The following is a 14731-nucleotide window of genomic DNA, read 5'->3' as shown; positions in this document are numbered from 1 at the left end:
GAATCAATTAATTCAAAAACACTGATTTATTCAGTAATGCGGAAAAAGTTAATTACACTTTATTGAAATTTAAATAATTTTAAATGTGTCATGATACATACTGTTATAAAAGCAAACCTGTGACTCATAGAGAGAGGAGCAGACAAAGAGGAGCGGAGAGAGAGATGAAAAACTAGAAAGGATGCATTGTATTGAAAATCTCTGCTTGAGGTGTGGCGTTTACTTTGTCTCTCCAAACAATGCCAAAAGGAAATCATTACGAATGATTAGAGCCACAGCTTGAACGGATCGGCTCCAGTGAATACTGTGAGAGGGGAACTGAGTATAATCTCAGCAGATTAAAAACAGACAGACAGGAAAGAAAAAAAAAATGGAAAAGAAAGAAAACAAAGGCTGTAATGACATAATACACATGCAAGACTTGGCAAACACAAATTTATAACACTGCATTTTTGCATCTACGTGTGCACACAGAAATTGTTTTCTGACAAATTTGTGCCAAAACCTCCCTTTGGGGGACATTGTGTGCATGCATATGCTTGAAATCAGTGAAAAACAACTCTTACACTAAATCCAAGACGCATGTAGTTTGTAGATTAATCTCTAAATGTGACATTCAGACCACAGAGATACAAACCAGAGATTACGAACAGCCTTCCACCAGTTTGTCTAGACTGAATCAGTGGCAAGATGCATTTAAAGTAACGGCCAAAAAGCACAAAAGAAGATAATAGCTGAACATTTCTTACAGACCTGAACAAGATCAATTTCATGTCCCTACAGTCACCCATGGTGATGATACCCCATCAGGGGTCTCTCCAATGAACTTATAATTGGATACTCAGCAGGCCATTTCCACCGAGTTCTCAGAAACATGGTCTGTTGTTTACAAAGCAAGCCGTTGGCAGAGAACAGCAGAGGCGTCCTGTGCCAGTAGGTGCAGATCCAAGCGAAGGTCTACTAAGTGTCTCATGCCAGATAGCCAGACTGGGCACAGGTGTAATGAACAGGGGGTCAACCAATGCCAATATTTTTTACTAAGTCATGTGACACACCAGTATCTATCGTGATTGACAGGTTATATATAATTAGATACAATCTGCAACTGCAGTACACAATTTAGCATATCCTCTTCTTTTCCCATGCCTGTTATGCAGTATGTATCTATAATACATTTTACAGTATCCTTTATAAAGTTTCTAATGCACTCAAGTTTCTAATGCACTCAAGTTTCTAATGTTTGATATAAATGACACTGTTTTACTGGTCAATATTTGATGTGTCTCAAGTGATATTATATATTTTATTAGTTGGTGGATTTTTTTCCTCCACACTTAGATGAAGTGAGCATTAGATGATGGCAAAGGTACATTTATTTTTTAAACTAATAATTTAATAACTGGTAAATGTTTTTTTTTGTTTGTTTGTTTTTAGTAAATTTTAACAGTAATATTGTTTCATTTTTTACATTATGTTGTTGTGATGCCCTAAATGTATGTAAAGCATTTTTAGTGTTTTGTTTTGAATGTATTTAGACAAATACTGGCCATTTATCAATTTTTCATAATAACATGAAAATGTCAGTTTTTTACATGCAATGTTAAAAATGTTTTGTTATAGTTTTGTTTAGGTTTTTACCATTTAAATTAAAATTCATAAACATTAACAAAATAAAATGCATTTCATAATTTGACTTAAATTTAACGTAAGACTTTATTTTAGCGTGTCCTTGTTACAGTGTAATTAAGTCTAAATTCAATCTCATAAGAATATGTTGCTTGAGGACACACACAAGGGAGATCAATCTCAAACCAAATCTGCTGTTGTGTTATACAGTTTAGTGCAATCTTGTTAACATAGATCAGCAGTGTTATTGCAACACAATAACACACAGCAAACGGTCATGCTGGGAATGGTTCACTTTAGAGCAATGAAAGAAAACATGTCCTAATCAGGATTTGTTAATCTGTTAAATACATAGTTGCTAGTCATTCCATGGATATTCGGCATAGACAGAACTGAGACGAAACTAGTTCTCTAATTCAAATAAACCCTTGTGAGGAATCAGATTTGGATGCCGACAAAAACATCTTAAAACTTAAGCCACACAAATATTCATACAGCTTTAGTATGAATTACAGTGTAAATGAATCAGCAATCCTATCATAATTGTTTGCATAAGGCCAAAATGACCCACTGAATAGTGTGCTACAAGCCTAAATGTCTGCCCAGATTCACTACGTTCTGTGTGCAGTTCCGTTACATTTCCCCTTCATGTAATGATTAACAGGGGCCTCGCAAAATGGCAGAATTTGCCATCTGTTTGAAATCTTTGATTTAATGAAATGGAAAATCATGGATGAGTGCATGGATAGATGGTAGACTAAAGTGTCTCAAGATTTTTTCCAAAGTCTGATTTAGATCAGTGGTACCCAACCAGGGCTTTGCATACCCCAGGAGGTACTTAAGTACGTCCTAGTGGGCATTTGTAAAGTACATCAAATAAATATATATATATATATATATATATATATATAATTGTGAAGAAGAGACAGTATATAGTGCATCATATACACCTTTCAGTATATCTACAAAGGTTATGTTAAATATTTTAAGAACAGATATATGATAACGCATTTAATTGGTTTCCAGGTTTTTTTATTACTTTGCCAAAACAAATAGTCAAGTCAAGTCACCTTTATTTATATAGCGCTTTTAACAATACAGATTGTGTCAAAGCACTTAACAGTATCAAATTGGAGGACAGAGTGTCAGTAATGTATAATAATAAGATTAAACACTCAATTTTCAGTTAAAGGCATTTCATTATTGAATTCAGTGATGCTTTCCTACAAGATGGATCTCCTGAGAAAAAAAAAAATACTTTTTAAATCCCTGTATTTTCCTGCCTCTATTCAGAGTGTCTTTTCTAATAATCTTGTTTTTTGCTCTTCCATTCTCTGATAGCTCACTCAGTCCTGTTTGAAATTCTGAGATGCTCCCCAGGTGTCGGAGAGGATATTGAAAAGCTAGATGCATGCAGGCAGAACACACTTGGGAGAAGAAAAAAAATGCTGTCTGCATAAAATGAGATGGTTTAAGGTTCTGTAGGGACGTGAAAGAGAATTTTGGGGCTTAAGAAATAGCACTAATATTCAAATAGAAATTCTGTTTAACTCATTTGAACTACAAAAGTATGAAACAAAATTACCTGACAACCAATATAGAGTTGTATAGTACAAAAATAACATAGTATATAGGCTAACCAATCTCAATGCTCTTAACTGGACAAATAAAAATCAGTTTCCTGGAGCGGAGGAAAACTAATGCAAACTGTAATATTATATTGCAATGTCTCTTTGTCTGCCTGATAATAACATCCATCTTAAGTTATTGAATTACTGTACAAGTGGACATACAAGACAGATCTTCACACCAGCCAATAACAAACATTTAAAGAATGTCTCCTGTAAGAACCTGTGATCAGATTTTGAAGGGAAGAGTCTTTTTTTGTGACTACATTAAATACAATGTCCGAGTGTTTCTGAGTTACAAACTAGGTGCCGAAAAGCCTAAAATGCCTAAAAGCATGAAACAACTAGGCATTGTTTGTTTTTGTTTTTTTCCAAATTAATTTTTGTGCCATTATTCCTTCTTCCTGTTCCAGCAAACAAGCCTTTTCAACAACAGTGTGAGAGATTAGAGCAGCCAGAGTGCTTCTCTGTCAGTCAGATAAAATTGTGGTGCCAAACAAAGCCATTAACCAAAGCGTTTTTCTCACTCCGAAGTACAGTGATGAGTAATGTGCTTCTTTATGCCAATGTGCCACACTTTAAAAAAAAAAAGAAAGACAAAACAATGAGGGAAAGGGGGGAATAAAGAAGGTCAAACAGAGATTACAGACTAAATATATGCATTATGCTCTGTCCTTTGGGAACCAATGTATTTATACATAGTATTACATAAAAAGAGTTAAAAGTCAGTTCAGATAAGGTTAGGTAAGTATTCTGCCTGTTTCTTACAAATACTTACTGTGAAGTGCAGCAAATTAGAACACCAAAGAGATATTTGTTTATATGTAAACAGAGAGGGCCTTTTAATTTGCAAATACCTGTGAAGGTAGAAATAGTGGACTCCTATGACCAAGATACATACAGCATGACTTTGTCTCTCCTGAATAATAATGCCTCTATATATCTGTAGGTCAGAATCTGATTTCTTCAAAGCCATATTCATGGTGGGCTCAGGGAAGTGAGTCATGGATAAAGAGGAAAGGGAGAGCCTTTCCTGTCATTTTGTTTTAAAGTATGACAAAAAATGATGGGAACTTCCTCATACTCGCTAGCAATGATTGGAACGCCATTTGGGTGACATCACCAGGAAGGCAATGCTAAAATAGTTTATTTACAAACTTTTCATGAGAAAAATGTGGACATATTTAGCATTATCATTTTAAAATGACATATACTACAGTTCAAGTTTATGGTTGGTAGGATTTTTTAATGTTTCTGAAAAAGTCTCTTACGCTCATCCAAGCTACATTTATCTGATGATAAAATCTGATTTGGTGCTCAAGTAACATATATTATCAATGTTGAAAATACTCATAGTGCTTCATTTATTTGTGGAAAGCTTGAAGCATTTTTGCTGGCTTTTCCGGATCTTTGATGAGCCAAGAAACGCCATTTATAGAATTTATTTATTTTTTATATAAGAATGTAAATATCTTTACTGTCACTTTTAATTAATTTACTGTATCCTTGCTGAATAAAAGCAAAATTCTTACTGACCCCAACCTTTTGAACAGTAGTGTATTTTGAGCAGGAGGAGTCCTAAAAGGGATACTACAAAGACACAGAAGTGTGCATGAGACTCACTTGAGCCGCATCTCCTCCGTTTTGCGTAGCTCCATGTCCCGTTGCACCACCTGCATCACATGCTCAGCCTCCACATCCGTCAGACCAGAGAGATCCAGTTTACGCCCCATCCTTTACCTCTGGAGAGCTAATAAGGTACCTGCCCTGACCTGACTGTTAGCTGAGGACAGTAATAGAAGCAGAGCAGAGTCATTAATAATATCAAAACTTGGCACCAACTGCGCCACTGGCTCCATAACGTGTTTGAAGTTACAGATGCCAGCTATTGTATATTTAAACTCTATAATGGAAGCTATAAGATAAATCAGAAGACAAAATAATCTTGTAATTATAACATTCTTTCATTATGAAATCAACATAATACAGTGTATTATGAGAAAAGTCCAAAGTAAACCCTGTTGCATAAGGCTGTTAAATAAGCCTGTTGCTGAAATAAGGGCCCTGGGATTTAACCCCAACAATGTTAATTTTAATTGCTGTAGACGTTTTGACATTAAAAAAACCAACAACAAAAAAAAGGAACTTTTCTATTTTTCTATTTGCTTGCCTTAAACACTGCAATGTATAGAAAATGAAAGCACATAAAATTAATAAAAATATTAAAACATTTAGGCTAAAAATAAAAGCTTCTTCAAAACATTAATAAATATTATAACAATGTATAAATAATAATAAAATAACACTGGTGTCCTCAATAGTTTAAAAAAACAAACCTAGCCTTTTGTAGGCACACTGTAAAACTCTTCAAATCTTTCTCAGAAACCTCGAAACCATCTGCTGAGCCAACAGTGAAAGCAAACACAAAGCTTTTGCCCATGAGGTATAACTACAATTCATCTGTCAGAAGGTGGCAATGCATTTAAAGGGACAGTTCTACATTTGTCATCATTTACTCACCTCAGCCTCAAGTCACCATTCACTTTCGATGAATCTCTTCCCATACAATGAAAGTGAATGGTGACTGAACATGTCATTCTGCTTCACATCTCCTTTTGCGCTCCACAGAAGAAAATGAACAACATGAGGGTGTGTAATTGATGACAAAACTTTAGTTTTCGAGTAAAATTTCCCTTTAAACCAGACTTTGTGACGGCTTAAGTGGACGTCGAGTTTGATTGAGTTTGGATAAACCACTTCCATAAAAGAAGAAACCGGTCTATTTCTACATGAGACAGCTCTAAGTCATAATAAATAGACTATTTTCTGTTCTGATTAATCATGCAGGCACATTTATATAAATTTGACTATAATAAACAACAAATCAACCAAACAAGAGACAAACAATTGCTACATTGGGAAGAATAGTTTAGATGCGGCACTTACCGTCGCGTCTTGGCCTCAGTCGCTTACATCAGCTCTTTTCGACCAGCGACTGCCAAGCTGTCAAGATTTGTAGAAAAACTCATTATGAATGTCCGCAGACCGCTTCAGATCAATACGGTCGACTTTCCGTGTCTTTTGGGAATGTTCGAAGATAACCTTTTAACAAGTTTGACAAAAAATAATCAAGAACGTCTGAAGAGAAACGCTCGGAAAGGAGCGCGTGTACCTGCTGTGGTCTCACGCCATTTACAAACACGAGACCTAAAATCTGCCAACCTCCGGTTCACAGAGCCCAGCAATGCTGCAACGGTGCTGCTGATATTCCACTTTTGGACGTACTGAACACTGATACCATACTGAGAGTGAAGGGAATGTAAGATTTAAACGTTGCTGTTGTTTTAGCCACAGTTGCATAGCTGTAAAACTAAACAAATTAATTAAATGCAGTCACCAGATAGCACTGATTTGAATTAATTCAAACACTTTAAACTTTTGTCTTAAATATAGGCTACAGAATAATGATGACATAAAACAAGCATTTATTTACGTATTGCTTGATAGATATTAGATTTACATTATTTTGCTTGATTTATATTAGCCTTTGTAACCCTAATTTTGTGTTCTGATAAATAATAGTAATAATAATAAAACTCAAAAACTGAGGTGTATAAGCTCTGCTCAATATGACCAATCAGTTCCATAAAGGAATACAAAACCTATGCAAAGAAAACCTGAATCCAAAATTCTCTGATAATATAGTATAATGAGAGATTTACAACCAAGTTTTAATAGGCTGGTCAAAATAGGGAAAGGATTTTCATAGAAAAAGAGTTCAATTGTTTTGTCTGTTACATGCTGCCTTGCCATTTTGCATTCTTTGCTGTCTTTTTAGATCACTTTTTTCTCAGCATCTCAACAAGTTGTTATGCAGGTAGCAACCAACAGAAATAACCAATTTAGAGACTACCCAGATAGTAAAACACAGATCAAAATTCATCTTCACAGTTATTCAAAGTGTTGTCACTTGTCAGCTAGTCATACTGTGAGACCATCTAAAACCAGCAAACAATCTTAGACTGGTTTCAGAAGGGACTTGTAATGATCCTGTTTTGGTTGATGCTAATCCCAGTCCCACATGCACTTGTGGGCCATCATTGCAATAACGTTATCTGTTATCTTTTTTCCTTTTTTTAAGTATTATCTTTTGTCCCACCAGTGCTGTTCATGTCACTGATCTGCAAATTTACACTTTAAGGCAAGTAAATGTTCTAGCAGTTTTCGACTTAAGCTTAGTCACATGTACATCTAGTCAGCTGGTTTGAAACAATGGCCAAGAAAGTATCCTGAGTTTTCTTCGCTCTTGCTATTTCTCAATCCTCAAAGCGAAAGAGAAAGATATTCTTTTTTCAAGATCACTTTTCACTTGTTTTCAGGAAAAAAAAATCTTATTATGCAATGGCTTTCATCTGATTTACTGCAAACAAAGTTATAAATCAATAGTAAAAATGAAAACTGAATGGCAAAACACAACAAGAGCCTTATGAGATACTGTACACTGGCCTCTCTTTTTGCCCCTCGGCCATACAAATCACTCATGATTAATCATCATGTGTCTAAGTATTAGCAAATCATTATATATCTAAGCTGGGTTGTTGTTCAAACCTGCAAGTGTGTTTGAAAATGTTTGCATCAGGGAAAATGTTACTGCCCCTTTTTTGAACATCTGGTAGTGATTAAATAGGAGTATAAAGCAGAGATGAAGTGCAATTGGACTGCAGAAAGCATCAGGATGAAGAGTAGTGTGCAGCTAGGGCTGTTGTTTCTCAGCCTGCTCATCTTCAGTCTTCATGGAGAAGAAGTCGAGGAAGATATAAGCATGGAATTGCCATTTCACCTTGATGAGCCAGAGGTTCATCAGTTTGAGGTGAGGGATAAACTTTGCTGGTAGTATTTTTATTGAGGTCAGTCACACTGAGGTAAGAATGCGTTTAAGAGACATCTTTATTTTGGCATTTCCCTAAATATAATTCATATTTTCTTTTTTGCAAAATGACAAATTGCATTAGTGGCTTATTTGTAACCTAATTTCATTAGTAATTATGCTTTAAATACTGTTATTAATAGCAGATGAATATTTTGTAAAGATAAACAATCTCGTTAATGGTCCTCTCCCTACTCGACACAAGATCATTTCAATGGTATGCACAGTACGTCCAAGGCATCACTGAAATTCTTTTGCAGATATTTCGGAAGGCGTTTTAGTGCTTAAACTGAATAAAGGATCTATGTATGATTTTCATATGTTTATTTTAGAGTTTTGCTTACTTTGAGTCATTTATCTTTTAACAATCCTTTTGCAAGATGTACAGAGTACGGCGACCAGCAAAGACTGTAGCTGTTGTGCCACCGAGTGTAAGTAGCTACACATCTAATAACGTAACGTGTGCCTTTGCGCAATCTTCTGAGATGATTTTTCCAGCTGCAGCTTTTTCAAAATGTAATAAACCCCCTAAGGGGTTTGGATGATAATCAAACCATAATTAAGCTTTCTCTTTGATAACCATTAAAATGCCAGTGGTCCTGCTTGTCACAAATAACTACACAAAGATTTCATCTGCCAAAAATATAATCTGCAGCTCTGCCTCATAATTGTTGCACAATGCAGAGATAGCCATGTAAAATGTGTCACCAGAAATGTAATGTTTTCAATCTTTTTTTATTGATCTGAAGGAGAACAGCAAGAATAAGAGAAAACAGTCACGTCCAGGAGGTCTCACTCCTTTAGGAGACAGTGCAGAACCAACGGTATTTACCGTCCTCTGTCAGTTCATTAAATAAAATATAGGCTAGATGTACTGTAAATGGAGAAAAATGTTGAGTTATGGACAATTATCAACACACGCTTCACCAGTTACGTGATTTTTATATTCTAAAAATATATTGACTTTGCTTTTCATTTTGTTTTTCTCAGATACACATCTATCACCGCACCAAGAGACAAGAAAAAAGCAGGAATAACAAACGGAAAAAGCGTCCCGGAAGTCAGAGCCTTTTAGCAAGCAGTGGAGTTTTACCGGTATTCACTATCCTCTGATCAGCCTGTTTGCATGCCATTTAAACATATTAGAAATAGACTGACTTGCTTTACTATGAACTCATCATTTGCCTACCTCAATTAAAACAGCGCCAGCAGACTGCCAAAGTCAAAAGGGATGCCGAATGAAAAAGTTAAAGCATTATATGCGTTCAAGGCTCCTTCCCAGGTAACATGTTGCAACGTATTTACATAATATGAAGGAAAAATGGTACTAAACAGATGTTATTGTGGGTTCTCTCCTTACAGGTTCCCTGAATCAGGAAAAAATGAATATATCACCATGTTTCATAAAGCATGTTTCAGGCTCAGGTTATGCTTGTGATAATCATTTATATTCGTATAGCTTTTCTTTTCCAAGTATATTTTGGTTAAGTAATAATCTCTTTGGAAAATAAAATGTATTTACTGAATTCTCACCCGTGTGTAATTCTTATTTGCTGATATCACTAGGGGGCAATATTTACCCAAGAGATGAGCCCTCAGACCAGCTTGGCTTCTGTTAAAACGAAATGTCACAAGTTTTGGCTGTAGTGCATTTTTTGTGAAGGAACTGACATGTTTATACTGTTAGTCTATGTGTGTTGACAGATTCTGTGGGCTATAAACTGCATAACTATCACTCCTCTTTTGTATTTGAGTAGTTCTGCCAGTTTAATGTGCCAGAAAAGATGCTAGCCTGAAAAGGCATACAAAATAGTAGGCCTATGTTTTGTGCCTGGAATTTGTCAAAACATTTGTCAAAACACATTGGCGGTCCAAAGTAAATAGAAAAGCAACACCCCTTCTTCCTTATCTGCATAATCCTTGATGATAACATAAAACTATTTCCTGCAAGTTTCACTTTGTTTTTATTTAAGAATCTAAAATGTTCTGGGAAAAAATCATTTTGTATGAGATCACACAAGGCCAGTGTAACATTGCCTTCACACTGAGCCCCAAACGGTAACCATAAGCAACCATGCAAAAGCAATAATTTGCACTTACACAGGTATGTACAATAGTGCAGATGTTACAAACAAAGTCAACAGCACTTTTTTCTAAAAATTAATAGGCCTATGAGCAGCTCAATTACCCAGACCAAGCCAGAAAATTAAATATAACCCAGTTTTAAATAAAATAAAGTGTGTACAAATAAATATATACTTACGCAAAGAAACTTTGCATCAAATCAATATGTTGTTGTTGTGCATTACTTTTATGTGATGTGCTCTCTGATAATCTTTTAAAAAAGACTTTAACAGCATTTTTGTGGACAGCTGCTGGAACCACATATAAGAACAGATATATGTTCACATTATGTTTAGGTGTGGGAGCAAAGCTCTGCATGCATGAGTCACAGTAAACAGACTCAGTTCTCACAGGAAGAGCAGACAGAAACACTCTACTCTGCCTTCAGGCAAAACCCTGAGTCTTTCGAGGTAAGAAAAGCATGGCATTATCAGTTTTAGAAGATTATTTTATTTTTTGTTAGAAGTTTAATATGATCCAGATGTTAGTTGCTGAATTTGCGCATTGTTTGGGAGATAAGTCTTGAACAGTACTCATGCAATTACATCTAATGCGAACATAAAGATAAACTGCCATGAACTGTACTAAAATGTGCATATCTGGTATTTGAAAATAAAGGAATGTTTGGCTTTTAACTAATTAGATTACTGCTATATATATATATATATAATGTTCCAAATTACTGAAAATAACATGTTTGGGTTCAAGCCTGACTGAAATAACACTCATTTATAGTCATTAAATAATTTATAGTATGATATAAAAGCTGCTTGATCTGTGAAAAAAAAAAAAATTCTGGAATGAGTGTTTAAGATTTGAATGTAAAAATCTCATAGAAATGCATTCATGTGACTTTATTTATTTGAAACGAAAATTGCACTTCTCTGGAAGAGGGAGTGTTTAAAGAGAAACTTTAAAGTTTATGACTTGTTTAAGCAAATGTGGGATTACACAGGAAATCTGTAAAGGATTTACAATGTTTAACTGATAAGCATCTCTACTTTCGGTTTATCTGTGATTTTAAGCATGCATAGAAAAGGGCATTTGATAAAAGCGGAGAGGGAATGTTCGGAATGAAGGTGCTGTTACACGCCTGTGGCAATAAAACATCCTGTCTGGTAGCCATCTGCTTTCTCTCTGCTTTTTTGGATGAAAATAGATCAACTCCTTATCTGTAAATCTGAGAATGCTTGATCATTTCCATGTCTCTTTGCATATAAAAATCTAAAAGCTTTCAAAGAAACCATTGTTTTACTTTTCAGAGCTTTAGAAGAAGAATGGAGACCTCAGAGGTACACTATTACGACTACCCCGAGTACGAATACAACAGCTCCAACTTCAGCTACGATGACTATCAAACCATCTGTGAGAAGGGCGACGTGCGCTCTTTCGCAAAGATCTTCCTCCCAGCTGTTTTTGTGTTATCTCTAGTGATTGGTTTAACAGGCAACGCTCTGGTTGTGGCGGTGTATGCATACTGCAAGCAACTGAAAACATTGACTGACACATTTATACTTCACCTGGCTGTGGCAGACCTGTTGCTGCTACTAACGTTGCCCTTCTGGGCTGCTGATGCCATCCACGGCTGGGAACTGGGGGTCACCGTCTGTAAACTCGTATCTGCCTTCTACACCATCAACTTCACCTGTAGCATGATGCTGCTGGCCCACATCAGCATGGATCAGTACTTGGCTTTGACGCCAGGAGCCAGAAGCATAGGCTTTACATGTGCTTTTCAAAAGAAGCACTGCAAAAAACTCTGTTTGGTGGTCTGGACCATTGCGTTTTTTCTTGGCGTCCCTGATTTGGTGTTTTCAACAGTCAGAGAGCTTCCTCATAAAAAAAGCTGCATCGCAATGTATCCAACAGACATGGCTCTCAAGGCTAAAGCTAGTTTGGAAGTGGTGGAGATTGTAATAGGCTTCTTGCTACCTTTATTAGTGATGTTGTTCTGCTACACCGGTGTAGGCCGAGCCCTACTGAAGCTGCCTCAGGAGAGGAGATGGAGGAAGTGGAGGTCCATCCGTGTGCTGCTGGTGATGGTGGGAGTCTTTGTGGTCACACAGCTGCCCTACAACGTGGTCAAGTTCTGCAGGGCCATGGACATCATGTACACGTTTGTGACTCACTGTGGGGTTAGTAAAGAGCTGGACAGGGCTACTCAGGTCACTGAGAGCCTGGCACTGACACACTGCTGTCTAAATCCTGTTCTGTACACTTTCGTCGGTTCCTCCTTCAGACAGCATGTATTGAAGTGTGCCAAAGACTTTGGAGACAGGGGGAGGAGGTTGGCACATGCAAGAGAGCAACAAGAAGTGGATATCTCCTTGAATTCTCATTCACAGTCTCAAGAGACCAGCACTTTTTCCATTTGAGCAAACTAGAGTAGATGTTTACCAGCATGTGGAGCTTTGCACCATCTGTGCCTTTGCAAAATAGCCTATGTACACAAAGTGAAAGAGCAGGGATTTACTTCTTAGTCAAGGCATAAGGTAGTATTTTGACCAGAAGAGTAAAACTATAATTGAAGTAAAAGCTGAGATGCAAAATGTCGATAGTAGCGTTTGTACAAAGTACATTTTCTGTAGCCTTTGGTTTGTATGAAACGAACGGAAAAACAAAACAGAACAAGAAGACTACTAGCGGATCGATGGTGAGTTCAAATCCTACTTTACGCATTACACGTGACTTCAGAAAACTTTGGTCGAAGCAAGATGGCAATGTCGCATGGCTTTTTTTTTTATTTTTTTTTTATGAGATTTCAACTCTACATCTACAAAATGATTAATAGAGTTTACACTCGTAGGCTAAATTACTTTTTGTGGTGCGGCATCCGCGTCTTTTAAATAAATAAATACTACTTCCACAAAATGATGAGTAAAGAATGTGTATGCGTGTAGGCTACTTTTCTTTTTAATTTTTTTTTTTTTTTTTTTGATTAAGCAGCTGTAAATTGAATCATATCATCATATTATTCTGTCGTACTATCTATCTATCTATATATGAGGAAAGAATGTGTATGCGTGTACTTTTCTTTTTTAATTTTTTCATATTATCATATCATTATCATATTATTCTGTCATACTATCTATCTATCTATATAGCCTGTATCTATAGTCGTATTTTTTTATGCATTTTTAATAGTTTTATTGTAGGCCTACATGACAAAAATAATAATTTAATTAATTTATGCAAATTTACCATCAAAACAGATGCTGCATCCATTGTGTCTGACATGTTTTCTCACTGTCTGCTGGAGGAAAAAAAACTGCCTTTTGGTTGGCTGGTCTTGGCTCGTTTAGCTGGTTGGTGGTCAAAAGCCCTCTAAACCACCCAAGCTAAATACATCAACATATTTCCAACAAGAATGTGATTTTTCATCATGAAACTTCATAACTAAATGATGAGGCAAATTCTTTATGGACCTAGCATCATCATAAAAGAATGTTCCTCTGTACAGAAGATCATGTTCACCGACGTAATCTTTTAGTTTGTCATAGCCTATAGGCTACATTGTGCACATTTTCAGCTTTTTCATTTTTATTTGGTTCCATGCAGTTTATTCTTCAATCCTACAGAAATGTATCATTTCAGGATGTTCAAATATGTTCTGAAGAATTTGAGGAGAACCAGAGCAGCAATCTTGCCTAATTGCTATGGGTCACAAGGGTGACATAGCATCTGTGCATAACACCAGCTGCAAAAAAACATTTCAAATTAAATCCATCGGACCTTCACCATACTCATAGATTCCGAATGTTTTGTTTCTCAAAAGATGCTTCATCAAGGGATGCAAATGGATTATGCATTTAAAAGCAAGTATGATTTGACTAGTAGTTTTTAAAATAGGAGTTTTGAAAAGACATGTTGCATATACAGTCTAACAGATGTGGCCTATTTATACAGTATTGAAATTGCACACTCTTACTTTGTTTTTGTCATTTTGCTTAACTATATTCTTTGTGAATAATAAGTTTCTGGTATAACTGAAAAAAAAAAAGGTTTTGACAATTCTAAAATGTGTAAAATATAGTAGGCCTAGTTGTGACCAAACCTTTGAATGTACACGTATTGATATAGAGGTAATAAATCTAAATATACTTATAAAGTACAATGACCTTTAGAGAGACGAGACTATTTCTAAATCTAACCCTTTGTTTAACCTTGTGCTAAAAAGTATGAACTATCAATCAGAGGGGAGATGCACAAAAAACGTTTTGATCCCATTGGTAATTTAGAGGCCTTAGAAATTCATGTATGAAATATGATACTGTAGGATTTATAAGGTGTAACAATTAGTAAAACTCGCCTTTACTCAGCCAGTTTAAAAAAAAAAAAAAAGGAAGTTTTTGCTACCCCCTTCTGGTTTGTTACGGTCACAATTGGCATATTTAAAAGCATTTAAAAAAATTCTTCCTTAAAATAC

General features: G+C 35.8%; 3 protein-coding genes across 5 annotated transcripts in view; 2 read left to right on the top strand and 1 right to left on the bottom strand.

Moving 5' to 3' along the window:
* LOC306846561 (rab effector MyRIP-like) overlaps nucleotides 1–6525 on the bottom strand; it is a 30650-nt gene extending 24125 nt beyond the window's left edge. For 2 of the 3 annotated variants that reach the window (XM_079380020.1, XM_079380021.1), the window contains exons 1-2: nucleotides 6201–6525; nucleotides 4878–5037 (exon numbers count right to left, since the gene is read on the bottom strand). In XM_079380020.1, the coding sequence (XP_079236146.1) occupies nucleotides 4878–4987 (110 nt within the window). In that variant the 5' untranslated portion in view covers nucleotides 4988–5037; nucleotides 6201–6525. The remainder of the gene's footprint in view (nucleotides 1–4877; nucleotides 5038–6200) is intronic. The other variant, XM_079380022.1, reaches the window with a different exon arrangement.
* A 1444-nt stretch (nucleotides 6526–7969) lies between these two features.
* On the top strand, nucleotides 7970–11424 carry LOC306845512 (uncharacterized protein). The gene is made up of 6 exons (XM_079378367.1): nucleotides 7970–8124; nucleotides 8562–8612; nucleotides 8931–9005; nucleotides 9172–9276; nucleotides 9385–9463; nucleotides 9544–11424. The coding sequence occupies exons 1-5, from the start codon at nucleotides 7990–7992 to the stop codon at nucleotides 9421–9423; spliced, it is 405 nt and encodes a 134-aa protein (XP_079234493.1). The 5' UTR covers nucleotides 7970–7989; the 3' UTR covers nucleotides 9424–9463; nucleotides 9544–11424.
* On the top strand, nucleotides 10626–14631 carry LOC306845511 (atypical chemokine receptor 4-like; the record flags this gene model as incomplete). Its single annotated transcript, XM_079378366.1, has 2 exons — nucleotides 10626–10715; nucleotides 11568–14631. The coding sequence occupies 2 exons, from the start codon at nucleotides 10626–10628 to the stop codon at nucleotides 12678–12680; spliced, it is 1203 nt and encodes a 400-aa protein (XP_079234492.1). The 3' UTR covers nucleotides 12681–14631.
* Nucleotides 14632–14731: the final 100 nt, after the last annotated feature.

Source organism: Barbus barbus (genome assembly GCF_936440315.1).
Source record: "Barbus barbus genome assembly, chromosome: 26".
NCBI classification, from domain to species: Eukaryota; Metazoa; Chordata; class Actinopteri; order Cypriniformes; family Cyprinidae; genus Barbus; species Barbus barbus.
Note: the sequence above shows the minus strand (reverse complement) of the source record. Positions and strands in the feature narration are given on the sequence as shown.

Excerpts from the sequence above, each read along its gene's own strand:
- LOC306845512 (XM_079378367.1), top strand. The coding sequence starts at position 7,990 with ATGAAGAGTAGTGTGCAGCTAGGGCTGTTGTTTCTCAGCCTGCTCATC. Across the intron at positions 8,125-8,561 it reads CAGAGGTTCATCAGTTTGAG|ATGTACAGAGTACGGCGACC; the intron begins GTGAGGGATAAA and ends TCCTTTTGCAAG. Across the intron at positions 9,277-9,384 it reads CAAGCAGTGGAGTTTTACCG|CGCCAGCAGACTGCCAAAGT; the intron begins GTATTCACTATC and ends CAATTAAAACAG.